The sequence below is a fragment of the Manis pentadactyla genome, chromosome Y (assembly GCF_030020395.1).
Source record: "Manis pentadactyla isolate mManPen7 chromosome Y, mManPen7.hap1, whole genome shotgun sequence".
NCBI lineage: Eukaryota > Metazoa > Chordata > Mammalia > Pholidota > Manidae > Manis > Manis pentadactyla.
The window spans coordinates 21,828,958-21,850,610 of record NC_080039.1 but is presented as its reverse complement, the minus strand read 5'-3'; the positions used below and the strand labels follow the sequence as shown (position 1 = coordinate 21,850,610).

Genomic DNA, 21,653 nt, shown 5'->3' with positions numbered 1-21,653 from the left:
CAACTAATTAAGCAACATTAGTCAGACTTGGAAAATATTCTACTGAGGAGGAAAAGGTTTATGGGTAAAAGAAACAAGTAATACGAAATAAATGAATTCAGATGAACTCAATAAAATAAACATTCAAGTCCTTGGTATGTTGGCAAATACTAATCACAGCAAACTTAAATAATGTGCAAGTTATACAGCTATTAAGGGTTGGAGCTAGGCTTTAAATCTAAGCAGTTTAACTATACAGCATGCATTTGTATTTCTAAGCTTGCAAAAAAGCAATATAAAGGTAGAAATGAAGAACGCTGACCTTCCTGTGATCATGAGTGAGATAAAGCAGGAACACAAATACAACTTGTGCTCCCAACTGACTGCCTTGGCCATTTGGTCTTTATGAACTATGACATTGAAAGTAACATTAAATCATGCAAAAATGAGGTAAATAAAAATGATCACAGACTTAAGTATCTGACTCGACTTTTGGAAAAGGTCTTAACTGTAGGTAGGAGGGCTCTGTACCAGCAGGAAAGCTTGATAGCATAGAAAAGTTGAGAGAAGTACATACAAACTTCAGGTTTATTTATTTTGGCTGCTCAAGCTAGAGAAAATTAATCAAGTTTTATGCCTATCCTGCCTTCCCTATCTAACTGTCTGGCTAAGAAGGAATCTTGGAATCCAATTGGTAGTACTGAAATGGGAATAATTATAGCACCTGATACTTAGCTGTAAGACCAGAGTATACAAAATGGGTAAAAATAAGAGTAACAGGATATAATTAGATCACTAGGAGTATCTTAAGAGTTGCTAATATTATCACTACATTTCTTTAATGTTTATATGGGTACGTGTGTGTTAGTAAAAAAGTGAGGATTTTTGTAAGTAACTTATTACTCAACTATACCATACCACAAACACTAAAGGTACAAGCTCATACACAGAATCCACTGTTCTAGCCAAATACTGAGGATTATAAATATTTATAATATGTTTAAACAATTTCAGATTCTGAGAACTGGTGAGAATATTTGGTGACTACTAATGTAGTGATTTTTACTACGTTTCTGTGAACAACGGAAAACATTAATTCAGGGCTATTAGAAGTGATTACAACATTATGAAAGATCAGACTTTGGCAGAATTAACAACAGGAGAATTAGCATCCAGTTTTCTTGAAAAGCAGTTAAAAGTTGTGGCAGTAAGAAAGCAAAGGTTCAAAGAGAGTTGTGCATGTCCAAAAGAGTAGCAACAAATACAGGTAAAAGCAGACAGACTTTCCAGATATGGGAAGATAAAAAAAAAAAAATCAATCCAACTAAATAAACAGAGACACAGCCTTATACAGTACCTTGAAAAGCTGGCCTAAACTTTATATTGTGTGAGATCTGGAAGGCCACGGTGGACACATAAATGAATACAAGTCATAAAACTAATTCAATTCCATTTCTTGGTCCTCTTAAAAATAAACATACTGTCATTCTGATGTAATTAAAACATGGAAGGACGACCGTGTTCATTCCCAATAATTCATTTTAGGTTATAATACATACCTTTAACATACAGCCGCATGCTATTCATGTATGCTGCAAGGTTTTCTGCTACCAGAGCAACTAAGGTATGACTGTGCTGAAGTTGACTGATTAAATCATGACGATAAAACGCACGAGGACTTTGCTGAGTCTTACTAAAATGAGAACAGCCAAACAGTTTAATTAGGCCAGTGAACACTGTTATGACTAAGAGTTTACAGACTATATTCTACCTAGTACTTTACAAATTTAAAAGGTTTTACATTCATAATACAAGCTGAATAATCCTCCTTTTAATAAAATACCAAGCAACTTAAAAGACTGTCTCAAAACAAATATTTATTCCAATATTATCCATTATACTCATACTGTACTAGTATCAAAGCACATACACAAGTTTACTTCATCAAGGCTATTAATCATTAAAGGTTCACTCTGGAACACTGAGGCCAATTTTGCGTGGAGGGCACTTGAAAGATATCTAGGCTCCCTTCCCATTTGCCATTTTCAGTAATGTAACAAATCAAAACTCATGTCATTATTAGTTTACTGGTTATCAAATTACCAGCCTTGGAAGACCATATACAGTATTTCCTGTACAAGTGCAAGCGGAAAGTTGATGAGTTTGAGATATGACAAAACATATGTAGTGGGTCAAGCATAATGAAAATACATCCTTCACAAAAAGGTATTAACAGATTATTACAGGAGTTTTCCCAGTATTTATCTCCATGCAATTTCCCAATTTCATGAACTCTTTCCAGCACTAGAAAAAAGGAAGCATAATTCAACATGACAAAACCATTAACGGTGACACTGTGTAATTTTGTTAAACAGGAATTCTGTTTACATGTATGACCATACCAATCTAGAGCTGTAAAGAATCTTGGCAACAGTTTAATTGTCTTAGACACAAGAAAAATGTTTCAACAAGGTTAGAGAGTCTTTCTAAGATTACACCCAGTCAGATAAAACTGGGGTTCATTAACTCATAATTACATTTTGGATACTCTTATACTAACACCACGTTTTTTCTTTGAATGACATGAGTTCCAAAGATATCACAAGATTATAAAAGCATAAATTATTACAATAACCACCATATAGCATAAAGACCAAATAAATCACATTAAGGTGTTCAAGGAAAAAACAGCTAAACAAAAAGTAAAAAATGTCATTAAAGTTTTACCGTCTTTCATTATTTTTGTTATAGTCTTATCTTAAAAAATTAACTTTTAAATTGAAATAAAGGTTATCACCCCTCTTCCCTAGTATGAAATTAAAGTTAATAAAAAATGTTGAGAAATACAAGAAGAGTAGACCAATTAAAGAATAATAAGGGACTGTGTGAAATACTTTCATGTGGACTAAGAATGCGTACTGGGCCAAGGAAAGAAAACTGGGAGAAATGTTAATATGAAATGAGGAGTCGAGATGAATACAACCCATACAAAAACAATGTATGGCATTAACTGCTGGAAGTTCAAGACAATTTGAATAAAGAGTCCACGGCGAATTCTTGACTCTGATACTGAATTGTTACGTAACCTGAGTATGTCACTTTTGTGGCATAAAATACAAAAATGAACACAATCAAGAACTGTTGTTTTGTTTCAAACCTTCATTAAGTTTCTTGTTTTCCTACACTTGCTTCCTTAAAATTTGTTTTCACTAATATCTGTTTCAACAGAACATAAAAATTCAGAAAATTTTCTGTATGAAAAGTCTTACCTCAAATTTTTAGGGGCTTCACCAAATAAACTACAAATTTCTCGTATTTGTTTCATTGCAGGTATCACCCACTTGTCATTTGTGTGAAGTTCTTCTATGAAGCGATCTATCCACTGCAACTTCTGTGTGTCTCGATCCTTATACAACAAACAAAAAGTTATGATTATATGGACCAGTATTTAACATAACTCTAATTTCAAATTACTCTGAGAGTTACAAAGTAGAAAAACCTCTCGGCTAAGCATCACAAAAATTATGATGTTGGTTCAAACAGAACGCTTTAAGTATGTTCTTATTTTGAAACTTTCACTCAATTTCCACAATGTAAAACACTACTATACAAATTCAGTGATCCATGAATTCAGAAATCTATCTACCAAAACATAAATCCCAAGAATTTAGGCACATTAACAAGAAATTTGATTTTGAAAACAAATCGTAAAATGTGGATATATCATTTTTACTCATAAAACTGAGCAAAAACATGTATATTGGCGTTAGCCTGTTTTCCTAAAAAGAACGAAGATCAATGAAATGTGTATTTCATCAATAAAGTCACAGTATAATTCTGCAAGGAAAAAAATCATTAAAATAAAAACAAACCAATATACAAACAATGTTAGAGAAATAAGTGTAAGTAATCACCTAAAGAAAAACTAAGAATATTAAAAGACTAAGTTCATTTCTAATATTCTGCCATGGTTTATTTACCTCCTTCCAGATTTTTACCTAAGATCACTAGTAATCAGAAATTCAGATTTCAGTACCTAACAAAATTTTAACTGTAATGATTCTGTTTTTGTGCATACATGCGTGGGGGAAAAGACAGTTCTGTATGTTCATTTAACACCTTCCCTGGAAGAATATTTCACAAACACTTGTACGTCTGTTTTTAGAAACAAAATAAGGTCCATACTATAAGTGTTTTCATTAAATACTATGGACATCAATAGTCATTTTAACGGCCACAATATATACTACAGAGTACAATTCATGATTTTAAGTGGTTTCCATTTTTCACTGTATGAAGAGTAAAGAATGTCTACGTCCACAAATATTGTGGTGTCTTCACACCATTTCCCAGAGAAAAACATCTGGATGTGAAAATACTGAGTGGAGTTGAATTCTGCACATCTTTATGAATTTAAAAATATTTATACATGAATATTAAATTTGTCATGGCTCTTAAAAGCATCTTGGGCTTGACAGCAAAGAGAACGATGTATTTATTGGTTTTCCGTAACAAAGACGAATGAAGGCTGAAGATGAAAAAAGCAAAACACTTTTATTAAATTCCATGAAACCCAGTACTTAATAATGGGGCAATGTGTAAGGCACCGTGTTAAGGCAATGATACGAATAAGAAATGTAAGGAGGAAGTAACAGTTCAGGGTTTATACCAAGTATTTTGCTTTGATTCACATTCATAAACAGTGTAAATCAAGTACAGTGTTAACACTATCATCTGATAAAACGATTGAAATTTTTTCCTTCGAAAAATTTGAAACTCTACATGAATTATTGCAAATAATACAATGTATTGCTGACAACTATGAAGCTCCCTGTTTTTAATCTATCTGTAAAGGACAAGTTGGTAAATTTTAGTTTGTATCTTCAGAACTGAAATAAATTTGTTTATATCAACAGGACTTACTGGCCCACAAACTGTAAGTGACATCTTAAGGGATTTTAATATGCCAGGTAAAGCTATTCTTTGAGTTTATTCACCTATCTATGTCTATATGTGCGTGTGTACGTATGACATATTTCTGATTAAGTCATTCAGTTCAGGAAATACTTCTGAACCCTCACAACTATCCGGTTTTCAAAACCCGAGAACTGTATCTTGACCATGATTAAATTCAAGTCCAACTGAAAGCAGAGAACTCTGCCCAGTCGTTTTTTTTTTAAGGGAACATATCATCTTTACTAAATTATTTAATCCACCTGTTAGTAGGATGGAAAACCACAGATAGAAATCCAGGAGAAAGTCAAAGAATGTAAGTAAAATTAGTATAAAAACACATAAAATCAGCAAAAAAAAAAAAAAAAAAAAGGCATAAAGCTGTTGTGATTTGCCCATAGGGAAAAAGCTCTATTTGGAGTTCCGTTAATTTTATGGACTTCTTTTCAGCCATAATCTACCTTACCTCCAAAGTCACTACTGACTACCACTTCATGATTCTAGTTCACCATCGTACATTTAAAACAACTTATACAGTTGTTTTATCTATACAGATCCTTTTAGCAAGGTGATACACACTTAGTGAATGATAAGAAAACTTACTGAAAAAGTGAGAGGAAGCCAGATGTTTATGATAAATGTTAATTCTTCAAAATTATTTTAGGAACAAAATTAATGGCACTATCCTCTCAAGAAGTCATCCTAATTGGGAGGGAAGAAAGTCAGAAAAAAAATGAGCAAAGAAAACACTCCCATACCTGGGAAGAACTATAATCTAGTATTTTTATGTGGGCACTAAGAGCAAGGTCCATGATGTCTAGAGGCACATCATCACTGTGGGCCAGATTCCAAAGAAGGTTCAACACCTTCTGTGCCAACATGTCATCTTCACCGTGCTCTGCAAGACGACTTATCAGCTCAAGTAGCTTTTCACGTTGCTTTTTACTTGCATTTATCCAACTTGCCTAGAAGAAAATACCTGAATTACATAAATATCAAATTCATGCATTTATTTATATCAACACTGCTTTAATTACATGGCTTTCAATAAAGTATACTGAATTCATAACATCCAAAAACAAATTAAGTGTATAACTGAACACTACCCAAGTCTCTTCAGGACAGTACTCATGGGACAGAAGGATCGAACTTCCAGGAAAAAAAAGAAGATCTCTATTTACAACTTAAACTCTTATAACTACTAACTTCAAAACTGCACATTGAAAGGATGAAAAAGAATACCTGATACAAAATGTTTAGGAGTCTTAAAATTCAGCAACAAAAAACATAAACCGATTGATAAACACAACCAGGCAGAGGACTTAACAGACATTTCTCCAAAGATACACAAAAGGCTCATAAGCAGATGAAAAGACGCTTAAAATCACTGATCATTAGGGAAATGCAAATCAAACTTACAATGAGATATTACCTTACACCCATCAGCCGGGCTACTATTAAAGAAAACAAACAGAAAACAAGTGTTTTCAACGATGTGGAGGAAATAGAACTCTTGGCCACTGTTGGTGGGAATGTAAAATGGCAGTGGTATAGAAGACAGTATAGTTCCTCAAAAAATTAGAAACTATTATGTTATGACCCAGCAATTCCAAATCTGTGTAAACAACCAAAAGTATGGAAAGCAGGGTCTCAAGGAAACATCTTTACACCAGTGTTGAACAGCAGGATTTTTTATGCACAGCGACTAAAACATGGTATCCATCAAGAGAATATTGGATATGCAAAATGTGGCATATCCATAAATTGAATATTAATCACTTTGAATGGGAGGAAATTCTCGTATGTGCTACAAACATGGGTCAAACTTGTGGACATCATGCTCAGTGAAATAAGCCATCCACAAAAATAAATACTGTGTAATTCTACTTACATGAGGTACTTATTACAGAAGTCAAAATCATATAGTCAAACCAGAGGGCTGTCAAAGCATAGTGAGAGTGAAATTGGTGCATTAACATTAATTTAATGAATAAAATAATCAGTTTAACTGGATGAAAAGAGCCACAGAGATGGATGGTGGTAATGGTTGCGTAACACTATGAACGTATTTACAGCATTATGAACATATTTACAAATGAACTGTACATTAAATGTTTAAGATGGTGAAGTTTATGGAATATGTATTTTACAATAAAAATAAACTGGGGAAAGTTTGTGTTGAGAAACAGGGTGGACCCATAAAGCAATAGGCCTTTTAAACTTTTATTTATTTTGGAATCATTAATGCACAGTTACATGAGCAACAGTGTGGTTGCTAGACTCCCCCTATTATTAAGTCCCCAGCACATACCCCATGACAGTCACTGTCCATCAGTGCAGTAAGACGCTACAGAATCATTACTTGTATTTGCGTTATACTGCCTTCCCCGTGTCCCTTCCGAATTAAATTATGCATGCTAATCGTAATGCCCTCTTTTTCCCCCTTATCCTTTCCTTCCCACCCATCCTCCTGTCTCTTTCCCTTTGGCAACTGTTAGTTCATTATTGGGTTCTGTGAGCCTGCTGCTGTTTTGTTACTTCAATTTTTTCTTTGTTCTTATACTCCACAGATGAGTGAAACCATTTGGTACTTGTCTTTCTCCGCCTGGCTTTTTTCACTGAGCATAATACCCTCTAGCTCCATCCATCTTGTTGAAATGGTAGGATTTGTTTTCTTCTTATGGCTAAATAATATTCTATTGTGTGTATATGTACCACATCTTCTTTATCCATTTATCTACTGATGGACACGTAGGGGTTGCCTCCATTTCTTGGCTATTGTAAATAGTGCTGCGATAAACATAGGGGTGCATCTCTCTTTTTCAAACTGCACTGCGGCATTCTTAGGGTAAGTGCCTAGGAGTGGAATTCATGGTCAAATGGTTATTTCTATATTGAGTTTTTGGAGGAACCACCATATATACTGCTTTCCACAATGGCTGAACTAATTTACATTACCACCAGCAGTGTAGCAGGGTAACCCTTTGTTTGCATTCTTGCCAGCATTTGTTGTTCCTAGTCTTTTCTGTGTTGGCCATCCTAACTGGTGTGAAGTGGTATCTCATTGTGGTTTTAATTTGCATTTCTCTGATTATTAGCCATGTGGAGCATCTTTTCATGTGCCTGTTGGCCACCTGAATTTCTTCTTTGGAGAAGTTTCTGTTCAGATCCTCTGCCTACTTTTTTTTTGGTATCATTAATGTACAATTACTTGAACAACATTATGGTTACTAGACTCCCTCTATTATCAAGGCCCCCCCTACATTCCCCATTACGGTCACTGTCCATGAGCATAGTAAGATGCTATAGCGTCATTACTTGTCTTCTCTGTATGTACTGTCTGCCTTTTATGTGTCCCCTCCTGCTACACTATGTATGCTAATTGTAATGTTCCCCCTGATCCATCCCTTCCCATCCATCCTCCCCATTCCCTCTCCCTTTGGTAACTGTTAGTTCATTCTTGCTTCTGCCCATTTTTAAATTGGATTATTTGTTTTTTGTTTGCTGAGTTGTGTGAGCTGTTTACATCATTTGGATGTCAACTCCTTATTGGATACATCATTTATGAATATATTCTTCCATACTCTAGGATGTCTTCTTGTTCTACTGATGGTATCCTTTGCTGTACAGAAGCTTTTCAGCTTGATAGAGTCCCACTTGTTCATTTTTGCTTTTGTTTCCCTTGCCTGGAGAGACATGTTCATGAACTTTTTAAACTTTTTTAACAAAAGCGAACATGAAGAAAAGAAGTTTGAAAAATTCTAAATTGTTGACCAAGAATAATCTTTAAAATGACCCCCCCCAGAAAAAAAATACTTTTGTGTTGGAGAAAACAAAATATTCTCCCACTAAACACAACTTAAAAATCTGGGAATTATACATAAACAAATATAATCTGTAAACCAGAGAAAAGCAAGCAGAATAGTTAGGACTTCAAAATCTGAGGAACAAGGTCGTTGACTTCCCTGGATTTTCTTTTGTTTCAAATACCATGGTCTTGAAGTTGGAAGAAGCCAGCAATATGGAAACACTGATGCATGCAGATGATGTAAGAGCCCCCCACCGCCACTGGCACCTCCCCGCCACAAGACACCTGTATAGTCAAAGAACCAAGAAAGGGGCAACACGGTATGATAGAAAACAAATATCCTATCCTGACAAATGATACAGAAAAAATTATGACCATTACCCACCTACACCACAAAAAGTTGAGTGGGGAACCTACACTTCATAAGACTTTAAACAAAGTATCCCAACACCTGAGTGATAAAAGAGAAGCCCAAGTAGGGAGAATTTCTTCTGCCAGCCAAAAGTAACAAGAAGCCCTTACTTTTGAGTGATGTCAAAGAAGGCCTGGTGGACAGTCAGGACATTTACTGTGGCTCAGCAGTAATAAGACCACCCCCACCATGGAACACACAGGGAGTCTGAACTTCCTTCTGGCCCAGGAGCAAGGAATGGTCGACCTAAGAAACAGGGAGGATGAGAGAGGAACTCAGAGCTCTATCTAACAACAGTAACAAAAGGGAATTTCTCCTCTTCCCCTGCCTTGGTGGTATCAGAAAAAAAAAACAGTTAAAACAGAAGGTTTAAATGTCCTCGTAGTCTCATTAGAGGAAAAAAAACTTTCACTTTCGGTTCTAAGTTACTCAACATAACAAGAATCAGGAAGATGTTAAACTGAATGAAAAAAAGGTGAATGACACATGTTAAAGTGAAGTGACAAGATGTTACAATTATTAAAGATGTTAAAGCAGCCATACAAATTCTGCAAGGCCATCGAGAAAAAAAACAAAACATAACGGAAATTTTAAAAATGGATACTTAACTCAGGATGGGTGGACTATAAAGATGAAATGAATAACAGAGGACACAGAACACCAAAAATAAGCTTAAGCCCTCACAATTCATCCATCACTAGGAAGTACACATGGTCTACGGCAAAGATTAACAGAGATTCTTTATTTTGTAAAATGAAAAGATTCTGAGGCAAGCTCAAAGTAAAAGATTGGAAAAAGATACTTAAATATTAAAGGAGAGCAGGAGTGGCTATATCAGTATCAAACATGTTTTAGAGTAAAAAAATTATCAAGAGAATGCACGGGACACGTATCTATTGGAAATGGGTCAGTGCACCAATAAGACACGGCAAACCTAAATGTGAAATTACCAAATACGTGTATGATGCAAAATATGTGAAGCAAAACCGGACATAATTCAAAGGAAATGACAGGCAAATTCATAATGAGAGGCAGAAAATTAACTTCCCTTTCTAAGTGACTGACACAACTACTAGACAGAATATCAGCAAAAATACTTAAGAACTAAAAATCCCATCCACCAACAGGATTTACTTGACATATACAGAAACACTGCACTCATCCATAGTAGAATACAACTTCTTTTCAAAGTACCCACAGGAAACATACCAAGACAGATGATATCCTGGGTGATAAAACAAACACTAACAAACTTAACAGAATGGAAGTAAAACTGTGTCTCCATCCACACTGGAATCAAACTATAACTCAATAAACGAAAAGATGACAGAAAAATATTCTAATACTTGAAACTAACATAGTTCTGTGTTGTTCAAGAGATGCCTTAATAGAGTTTAAAAACATAATAAACTATAAGTGAAAATCAAATGCAGCAAAATTTACATAAAATATATGCAATTATGAAAGCAGTGGCAAGGGGGAAACATATAGAATTAAATCCATATATGAGAACACAGGAAATGCTTAAATGAATAATCAAAGCCACTTTAAGAACACTGGAAAAGAACAAAATAAAACCTGAAACAAGAAGTAGGAAGGAAATGTAAAAGAGGAGAACAAAAACGAATAGAGTTGAAAATAAAAATTGAGAAAACTAATGAAATAAAGACTTGGTTCTCTGAAAGGATCAATAATCTGACAAACTTCTAGCATGGTGAACAAAGGTAAAAAACAAAGTAAAAAACAGAGATAACACAAGTAACAAAATCAAGAATGAAACAAGAGATATGCCCCTATAGACTGTGGCAGATATGGTAAGATAATAGGGAGAGAGTGCTGGAAAGAACCCAACAACTGTAACTGTCAATTTACATGAAATCAATCACATCACTGGAAAACACAGTTACGACATATCAACCAATACAAGACAACTGTAGAACTAGCACTACTAAGGAAATTAAATGCATGATTTTAAAACTCCCGGAAACAAAATCACCAGTAACAGGTAACTCTACTGAAAAATTCTACTTGACACTTAAAGAAGTAACACTGTTGCTCATAATTTCTCCCAGAAATGTAAGAGGAAAAAAACACTTCTTCACTTAAACACAAAAAAAGAAAACTACAGACTGTGCCTCTCATGAATACACATGTAAAAGTCCATAACAAAATGTTAGTAAACAGAATTCAACAACATATAAAAATAATGCAGCATGACCAAGAGTGGCTTATTCCAGGGATGCAATACTGATTCCATAATTGAAAAACAATTAGTACAATCCACTGCATTAGCAGCGAAAATAAAAAAATGATACAATCACTTCTATCAATGTAGAAAAAAGAAATCTGACAAAACCGCTCATGACAAAAACTCTCATAAAATACAAATGGATGGGAACTTCCTCAATCTGATGAAAGGCATCCATAAAAAAAATACAGCTAACATTATTTTCAATAGTGAAACACCAATGCTTTCAATCTCCCTAAGACAAAAAAGACGTCTGCTTTACCTACTTCCCTTTAACATTGTACAGGACCCACGTGGTATGGAGACAGACGAATGAAACAAAACAAAGAACCCAGAAATAGTTCCATACAAACACGCTCAGTTAACATTTGACAAAGGTGCACAGGTAAATAAACACAGGTGCAATGAAAGCTTTTCACTAAATGGTACTATAACAACTACAGATACATAGGGGACTAACAAAATGAACTGCAACCTAAGTCTTACATATAAACAAAACCAGTTCATAATCAATCATATTAAACTGTAAAACGGCAATACTTTCAGGAAAAACAACATAGGGGAAATTCTTTGGTATTTACAGGAAGGCTGTAAATTCTTAGTTGTGACACCAGAAGTGTGATCCTCTAACATAACGTAAGGGGATATAAATTAAACTTCCTTAAAATTAAGAACTTTTGCTGGAAAAAGATCTTGAGGATGAAAACACAACCTAAGGACTGCGAAAAAATATTTGCATACCAGGTATCTAATGAACAACTAGGCCTTGGAATAGAATAAGACCTCTGTAAATTCAACAGTGAGTAAACAAGCAACCCAATTAGAAAACAGGAAAATGACATGCAGAAGTATTTCACTAAAGATTCAGCACACAGTAAGGAAGTATTTTAACATACTGGCCGTTAAGGAAATATAATTTAACTATGACATTTCTAACTCATCTATGAGAATAAAGAAAAAAAGGGCGACAACCTCAAATTCTCAGAAAGATGTGGAGAAAATGGATCATTCATAATATGGGTGGGATATTATAGCTACTCTGCTGAACAGTTTGACAGTTTCTTAAAAATCTAAATATGCCCTCAATAAATTACTCACAAATTAAATCCACCAACACAGAAGAGGATTATGCATCACAACAAGTAAGATTTATTCCAGAAGTGTAACACTTTGAATATACAAAGATCAATGTAAACATAGGACAAAGACAAAAAGTCCATACATCACAGTAGATACAGAAAGGCAACTGACTAAATGCAACACTTTTTCATGATTAAAATAATAAATTAGGTACAGAAGGGAATTTCCTAAATCTGATAAATGACATCTACAAAGCCCCCACAACTAACATTATAACTAACGTCAAAAGACTGTCAGCTTTCTGAGTAACATCAAGAACGCCCACTTTGCTACTTCTTTCAACAATGTGCTATTATGTTCTAGTCAGGATAATCAGGCAAGGGAAAACAAAAGGGTGCCCAGACTGGAAAGGAGGGAGTAAAACTTTCTATTCGCTAATGATTTGATCTTGCACATTGAAAATCTAGGGAATCCATTCAAAAAAAATCTATCAGAAGTAGTAAATATAATGGTTGCAGGACACAAAATGAATTTTTAAAAAATCAACAATATTTCTTTGTAAGGGGTGTGTTTTCTATATACAGAGTAAGAACAGTTTAAGACTGAAGAAACTACTTCCACTTACAGGTAACATCAAAAACAGTAAATTACTTCACTAGAAATTTAACAAAAATGGGGTGAATTCTAAAAAGGCATTGCTGAAAGAAATTGAAGTCCTAAGTAAATGGAAAAACACCTCTAAATAAATGCAAAAATTGTGCATATTCATGAGCTGGAAGACTACTATTACTACAATGGCAATACAATGCAAGCTAATTTCCAAAAATCTTATTCTAAATATCCCACCTAACCTCTGTGCAGAAGTTGACAAGCTAATTTTAAAAAGTACAAAGTCAAAAGACCTACACTAGGCAAAATGGACTTAAAAAGGAAAAGTTTGAGTGTCATCTCTGAAAAAGTTCCTATCCAAAATCATTTACTCGTTTCTTTTAATGTTTTATTCATGAGAATAAACTTGAATAAAGAGAAGAAACACTTCCTACCTTGAAAACGTTCTACAGTTATGTAACTGAATCAGTGTGGTGCTAAAATCATAACACAGAGATTAGTGTTAAAATAGAATAAGAAAAAACAGAAAAAACATAACAAAAAAACCCAGAAATAAAACCCTTGTAACTATGATTAACTGACTTTAGATGGGAAGTTCTTGTAAGAATAGTCTGTTTAAACAAATGTTGCTGGGATACCTGAATATATTCACATGCAAAAGGATATTCACATGACATATCCAAGAAATTAATTAAAAATGGAATATAGACCTAAATGTAAAAGCTAAAACCACTTATTAGAAAACACCTTTTAAAGTCTGTGAAGCTATAGGCAATGGCATCTTAAATATGAAACTAAAGCACAAGTGACCAAAAAAATACAGATTGAAAAGAAATTTAATTTGTTTTCATGAAAATGAAAACGTTCTATTTTCAGTGATGGAAAGCAGATTGCTTTTTTTCCATGAGCAGGAAAAGAAAGGGTGGAAAGATAAATGGCTGGGGTGATGAAAACATTTTAGAACTTGACAAAAGAAGAGTGCTCACACAACACTGAATGTACTAAATTATACTGAATTGTACATTTTAAAATGGTTAAGTTTATGTTACGTGAAATTCCCCTGAAAAAGAAGTTTTAACTTATGTAATGAAAAGAACATAAAGAAAGTGGAAAGACACTTTGTAACCTAACCTGTAAAGGATAATATCGCAAATCATGATATAAGGGATTTGTATACAGAATGTATAAAGGATTGTTTTGAATAAAAAATAAAAAGAAATAACTAAATGATTTGGACTGGAATTTGTCAGAGATGACTTTCAAATAACTAGTAAACACATAATATATTTAACATCACCAGCCTTTAACGAAAAGCAAATCTAAACTACAATGAGGTAGCTGTTCTACTTCATGAGGATGGTAAAAATAAAAACGACAATAACAAGCATTGTCAATGATGAGAAAAAACTGAAACCGTCATACACTGTTGGGAATGTAAAATGAGACCAACAGCTTGGAAAAGAGCTTAGCAATTCCTCAAAAATATTCTGTTTAGTTACTACATGATCTAGCAATTCTACTATTATATCTCCAAGAGAACTGAGGACCTATGTCCACAAAAAAATGTGTACATTAACATTCACACCATTACTCATAATTAACAAAAAATGGAAAATACCCAAATATTGATTAGCTGATGAATGGGTAACAGGAGTCGTATCTACACAATAAAACATTTATTTGGTAGTATGAATCACCAGATTTATCAAAACTTAAAAATAAAATGCCGGAGGGGCGGAAGATGGCGGCGTGAGTAGAGCAGCGGAAATATCCTCCCAAAACCACATATATCTATGAAAATATAACAAAGACAACCCTGACTAGAATAAAGACCAGAGGACACAGGACAATATCCAGACCACATCCGCACCTGAGAGAACTCAGCGCCTCGCAAAGGGGGTAAGATACAAGCCCCGGTCCCGCGGGAGCCGAGCGCCCCTCCCCCCAGCTCCTGGTGGGAGAAGAGCAGGCAGAGCGGGAGGGAGACGGAGCCCAGGACTGCCCAACACCCAGCCCCAGCCATCCGGGCCAGAGTGCAGGGCGCTCGATATTAGGAAAACAGGGCAGCAAGAACAGTGAGCAGGCACTGAAGGCTGGGCGACAGAGGGCATAAGAAAAGCGGGCGACCATTTTTTTTTGCTTTTTTGCTGTTTTGTTTTGGCGAGCGCTTTTTGGAAGTCTTAAAGGGATAGGGACCACAATACTAGAGAAACAGGGCAGAAAGACCGGTGAGCAGAGGACTGAGGCTGGCACCGGAGAATAAAGAAAAACGAACGACCACCTTTTTTTTTTTTTAATTAAAAAAAATTTTTTTTTCTTTTTTTTTTGGTGGGCGTTGTTTTGTTTTGGCGGGTGCTTTTTGGAAGTCTTAAAGGGGCAGGGTGGGACACTTAATCCAGAGGTAGGGAATCCGGGGATCTCTGGGCACCCTAACCCCTGGGCTGCAGGGAGCAGGGAGGCCCCTTACGGAGATAAATAGCCTCCTAGCCGCTCCTGCTCCAACGCGACTCCACCACTTTGGAGTAGCTGCCCGAGCCAGGCCACGCCCACAGCAACAGCGGAGATTAACTCCATAGCAGCCGGGCAGGAAGCAGGAACCCTGTCTGTGCGCAGCTGCCCAGCACAAGCCACTAGAGGCCGCTGTTCTCCCAGGAGAGGAGGGCCACAAACCAACAAAAAGGGAAGTCCTTCCAGCCGTCGCTCGTCCCAGTTCTGCAGACTATTCCTATCACCATGAAAAGGCAAAGCTACAGGCAGACAAAGATCATAGAGACAACACCAGAGAAGGAGACAGACCTAATCAGTCTTCCTGAAAAAGAATTCAAAATAAGAATCATAAACATGCTGACAGAGATGCAGAGAAATACACAAGAGAAATTGGATGAAGTCCGGAGAGAGATCACAGATGCCAGAAAGGAGATCGCAGAAATGAAACAAACTCTGGAAGGGTTTATAAGCAGAATGGATAGAATGCAAGAGGCCATTGATGGAATTGAAATCAGAGAATAGGAACGCATAGAAGCTGGAAAAGAGAGAGACAAAAGGATCTCCAGGAATGAAACAATATTAAGAGAACAGTGTGACCAATCCAAAAGGAACAATATCCGTATTATAGGGGTCCCAGAAGAAGAAGAGAGAGGAAAAGAGATGGAAAGTATCTTAGAAGAAATAATTGCTGAAAACTTCCCCACACTGGGGGATGAAGTAATCGAACAGACCACGGAAATACACAGAACCCCCAACTGAAAGGATCCAAGAAGGGCAACACCAAGACACATAATAATTAAAATGGCAAAGATCAAGGACAAGGAAAGAGTGTTAAAGGCAGCTAGAGAGAAAAAGGTCACCTATAAAGGGAAACCCATCAGGCTAACATCAGATTTCTCAGCAGAAACCCTACAGGCCAGAAGAGAATGGCATGATATAATAATACAATGAAACAGAAGGGCCTTGAACCAAGGATACTGTATCCAGCACGACTATCATTCAAATATGACGGTGGGATTAAACAATTCCCAGACAAACAAAAGCTGAGGGAATTTGCTTTCCACAAACCACCTCTACAGAACATCTTACAGGGACTGCTCTAGATGGGAGCACTCCTAGAAAGAGCACAGCACAAAACACCCAACATATGAAGAATCGAGGAGGAGGAACAAGAAGGGAGAGAAGAAAAGAATCTCCAGACAGTGTATATAACAGCTCAATAAGCGAGATAAGTTACGCAGTAAGATACTAAAGAGGCTAACCTTGAACCTTTGGTAACCACGAATTTAAAGCCTGCAATGGCAATAAGTACATATCTTTCAATAGTCACCCTAAATGTTAATGGGTTGAATGCACCAATCAAAAGACACAGAGTAACAGAATGGATAAAAAAGCAAGACCCATCTATATGCTGCTTACAAGAAACTCACCTCAAACCCAAAGACATGTACAGACTAAAAGTCAAGGGATGGAAAAACATATTTCAAGCAAACAACAGTGAGAAGAAAGCAGGGGTTGCAGTACTAATATCAGACAAAATAGACTTCAAAACAAAGAAAGTAACAAGAGATAAAGAAGGACACTACATAATGATAAAGGGCTCAGTCAAACAAGAGGATATAACCATTCTAAATATATATATGCACCCAACACAGGAGCACCAGCATATGTGAAACAAATACTAACAGAACTAAAGGGGGATATAGACTGCAATGCATTCATTCTAGGAGACTTCAACACACCACTCACCCCAAAGGATAGATCCACTGGGCAGAAAATAAGTAAGGACACGGAAGCACTGAACAACACAGTAGAGCAGATGGACCTAATAGACATCTATAGAACTCTACATCCAAAAGCAACAGGATATACATTCTTCTCAAGTGCACATGGAACATTCTCCAGAATAGACCACATACTAGGCCACAAAAAGAGCCTCAGAAAATTCCAAAAGATTGAAATCCTACCAACCAACTTTTCAGACCACAAAGGCATAAAACTAGAAATAAACTGTACAAAGAAAGCAGAGAGGCTCACAAACACATGGAGGCTTAACAACACGCTCCTAAATAATCAATGGATCAATGACCAAATCAAAATGGAGATCCAGCAATATATGGAAACAAATGACAACAACAACACTAAGCCCCAACTTCTATGGGACACAGCAAAAGCAGTCTTAAGAGGAAAGTATATAGCAATTCAAGCATATTTAAAAAAGGAAGAGCAATCCCAAATGAATGGTCTAATGTCACAATTATCAAAATTGGAAAAAGAAGAACAGATGAGGCCTAAGGTCAGCAGAAGGAGGGACATAATAAAGATCAGAGAAGAAATAAATAAAATTGAGAAGAATAAAACAATAGCAAAAATCAATGAAACCAAGAGCTGGTTCTTCGAGAAAATAAACAAAATAGATAAGCCTCTAGCCAGACTTATTAAGAAGAAAAGACAGTCAACACAAATAAACAGTATCAGAAACGAGAAAGGAAAAATCACGACGGACCCCACGGAAATGCAAAGAATTATTGGAGAATACTATGAAAACCTATATGCTAACAAGCTGGGAAACCTAGGAGAAATGGACAACTTCCTAGAAAAATATAACCTTCCAAGATTGACCCAGGAAGAAACAGAAAATCTAAACAGACCAATTACCAGCAACGAAATTGAAGCGGTAATCAAAAAACTACCAAAGAACAAAACCTCCGGGCCAGATGGATTTACCTCGGAATTTTATCAGACATACAAGGAAGACATAATACCCATTCTCCTTAAAGTTTTCCAAAAAATAGAGGAGGAGGGGATACTCCCAAACTCATTCTATGAAGCTAACATCACCCTAATACCAAAACCAGGCAAAGACCCCACCAAAAAAGAAAACTACAGACCAATATCCCTGATGAACGTAGATGCAAAAATACTCAACAAAATATTAGCAAACCGAATTCAAAAATACATCAAAAGGATCATACACCATGAAAAAGTGGGATTAATCCCAGGGATGCAAGGATGGTACAACATTCGTAAGTCCATCAACATCATCCACCACATCAACAAAAAGAAAGACAAAAACCACATGATCATCTCCATAGATGCTGAAAAAGCATTTGACAAAGTTCAACATCCATTCATGTTAAAAACTCTCAGCAAAATGGGAATAGAGGGCAAGTACCTCAACATAATAAAGGCCATCTATGATAAACCCACAGCCAACATTATATTGAACAGCGAGAAGCTGAAAGCATTTCCTCTGAGATTGGGAACTAGACAGGGATGCCCACTCTCTCCACTGTTATTTAACATAGTACTGGAGGTCCTAGCCACGGCAATCAGACAAAACAAAGAAATACAAGGAATCCAGATTGGTAAAGAAGAAGTAAAACTGTCACTATTTGCAGATGACATGATACTGTACATAAAAAACCCTAAAGACTCCACCCCAAAACTACTAGAACTGATATTGGAATACAGCAAAGTTGCAGGATACAAAATCAACACACAGAAATCTGTGGCTTTCCTATATACTAACAATGAACCAACAGAAAGAGAAATCAGGAAAACAACTCCATTCACAATTGCATCCAAAAATATAAAATACCTAGGAATAAACCTAACCAAAGAAGTGAAAGACTTATACTCTGAAAACTACAAGTCACTCTTAAGAGAAATTAAAGGGGACACTAACAGATGGAAACTCATCCCATGCTCGTGGCTAGGAAGAATTAATATCGTTAAAATGGCCATCCTGCCCAAAGCAATATACAGATTTGATGCAATCCCTATGAAACTACCAGCAACATTCTTCAATGAACTGGAACAAATAATTCAAAAATTCATATGGAAACAACAAGGACCCCGAATAGCCAAAGCAATCCTGAGAAAGAAGAATAAAGTAGGGGGGATCTCACTCCCCAACTTTAAGCTCTACTATAAAGCCATAGTAATCAAGACAATTTGGTACTGGCACAAGAGCAGAGCCACAGACCAATGGAACAGACTAGAGAATCCAGACATTAACCCAGACATATATGGTCAATTAATATTTGATAAAGGAGCCATGGACATACAATGGCGAAATGACAGTCTCTTCAACAGGTGGTGCTGGCAAAACTGGACAGCTACATGTAGGAGAATGAAACTGGACCATTGTCTAACCCCATATACAAAAGTAAACTCAAAATGGATCAAAGACCTGAATGTAAGCCATGAAACCATTAAACTGTTGGAAGAAAACATAGGCGAAAACCTCTTAGACATAAACATGAGTGACCTCTTCTTGAACATATCTCCCCGGACAAGGAAAACAACAGCAAAAATGAGTAAGTGGGACTATATTAAGCTGAAAAGCTTCTGTACAGCAAAAGACACCATCAATAGAACAAGAAGGATCCCTACAGTATGGGAGAATATATTTGAAAATGACACATCCGATAAAGGCTTGACGTCCAGAATATATAAGGAGCTCACACGCCTCAACAAACAAAAAACAAATAACCCAATTAAAAAATGGGCAGAGGAACTGAACAGACAGTTCTCCAAAAAAGAAATACAGACCGCCAACAGACACATGAAAAGATGCTCCACATCGCTAATTATCAGAGAAATGCAAATTAAAACTACAATGAGGTATCACCTCACACCAGTAAGGATGGCTGCCATCCAAAAGACAAACAACAACAAATGTTGGCGAGGCTGTGGAGAAAGGGGAACCCTCCTACACTGCTGGTGGGAATGTAAACTAGTTCAACCATTGTGGAAAGCAGTATGGAGGTATATCAAAATGCTCAAAACAGACTTACCATTTGACCCAGGAATTGCACTCCTAGGAATTTACCCTAAGAATGCAGCAATCAAGTTTGAGAAAGACAGATGCACCCCTATGTTTATTGCAGCACTATTTACAATAGCCAAGAATTGGAAGCAACCTAAATGTCCATCAATAGATGAATGGATAAAGAAGATGTGGTACATATACACAATGGAATACTACTCAGCCATAAGAAAAGGGCAAATCCAATCATTTGCAGCAACATGGATGGAGCTGGAGGGTATTATGCTCAGTGAAACAAGCCAAGCGGAGAAAGAGAAATACCAAATGATTTCACTTATCTGTGGAATATAAGAACAAAGGAATAACTGAAGGAACAAAACAGCAGCAGAATCACAGAACTCAAGTATGGACTAACAGGTACCAAAGAGAAAGGGACTGGGGAGGATGGGTGGGTAGGGAGGGATAAGGGGGGGAGAAGTAGGGGGGTATTAAGATTAACATACATGGGGGGGTAGGAGAAAAGGGAGGGCTGTACAACACAGAGAAGGCAAGTAGTGATTCTACAACATTTTGCTATGCTGATGGACAGTGACTGTAAAGGGGTTTATAGGGGAGACCTGGTATAGGGGAGAGCCTAGTAAACATAATATTCGTCATGTAAGTGTAGATTAGTGATACGAAAAACAAAGCAAAAAAAAAAAAAAAAAAGGGCAGTTCCTGTGTGGTAACCTCCAACGAGTTCTACACAAGGGTATAAAGGGCATATAAAAGTGTAGGCAAAGGGTCTGTTTGTGTCTATACAGAGGATCAAAGCCTAATTGTGCTACCCCGAAAATGAAGTAAGATACGGTATGAAAAAGAACTTCCAATATCAGCACTCTCTGGAAGACTCATGCCAGAAGATGATCATCAAAAAACCCCAACAAAGATCCACGCACTGCTACAGCTGTAGATGCACTCATCCCACCAGCTCCTGGACTTGCCATGGGAATGAGGAAGGAGATATCTAAGCTGGCCTGTGCATACAGTAAAACAACAAATTTGACTGGATCTATACTGTTGGAACTCAACCAAGAATTTGGAGAAGTGCAAATTGTAGCGCTCCAAACTCTTACAACTACAGACTATTTACTGTTAAAAGAACATATGGCATGTGAACAGTTCCCAGGAATGGGTTGTTTTAATTTGCCTGATTTCTCTCAGACTGTTCAAGTTCAGTTGGACAATATCCACCATATCATAGATAAGTTTTCACAAATGCCTAACGTGCCTTAATGGTTTTCTTGGTTTCACTGGAGATGGC

General features: G+C 36.4%; 1 protein-coding gene across 1 annotated transcript in view; it reads right to left on the bottom strand.

The window, feature by feature from the left end:
- The window catches only part of LOC130682207 (probable ubiquitin carboxyl-terminal hydrolase FAF-X), a 138,747-nt gene that overhangs the window by 115,016 nt on the left and 2,078 nt on the right, over positions 1–21,653 (bottom strand). Inside the window, exons 2-4 of the mRNA XM_057496336.1 lie at positions 5,691–5,897; positions 3,249–3,385; positions 1,539–1,672 (exon numbers count right to left, since the gene is read on the bottom strand). Of these exons, the coding sequence (XP_057352319.1) occupies positions 1,539–1,672; positions 3,249–3,385; positions 5,691–5,897 (478 nt within the window). The remainder of the gene's footprint in view (positions 1–1,538; positions 1,673–3,248; positions 3,386–5,690; positions 5,898–21,653) is intronic.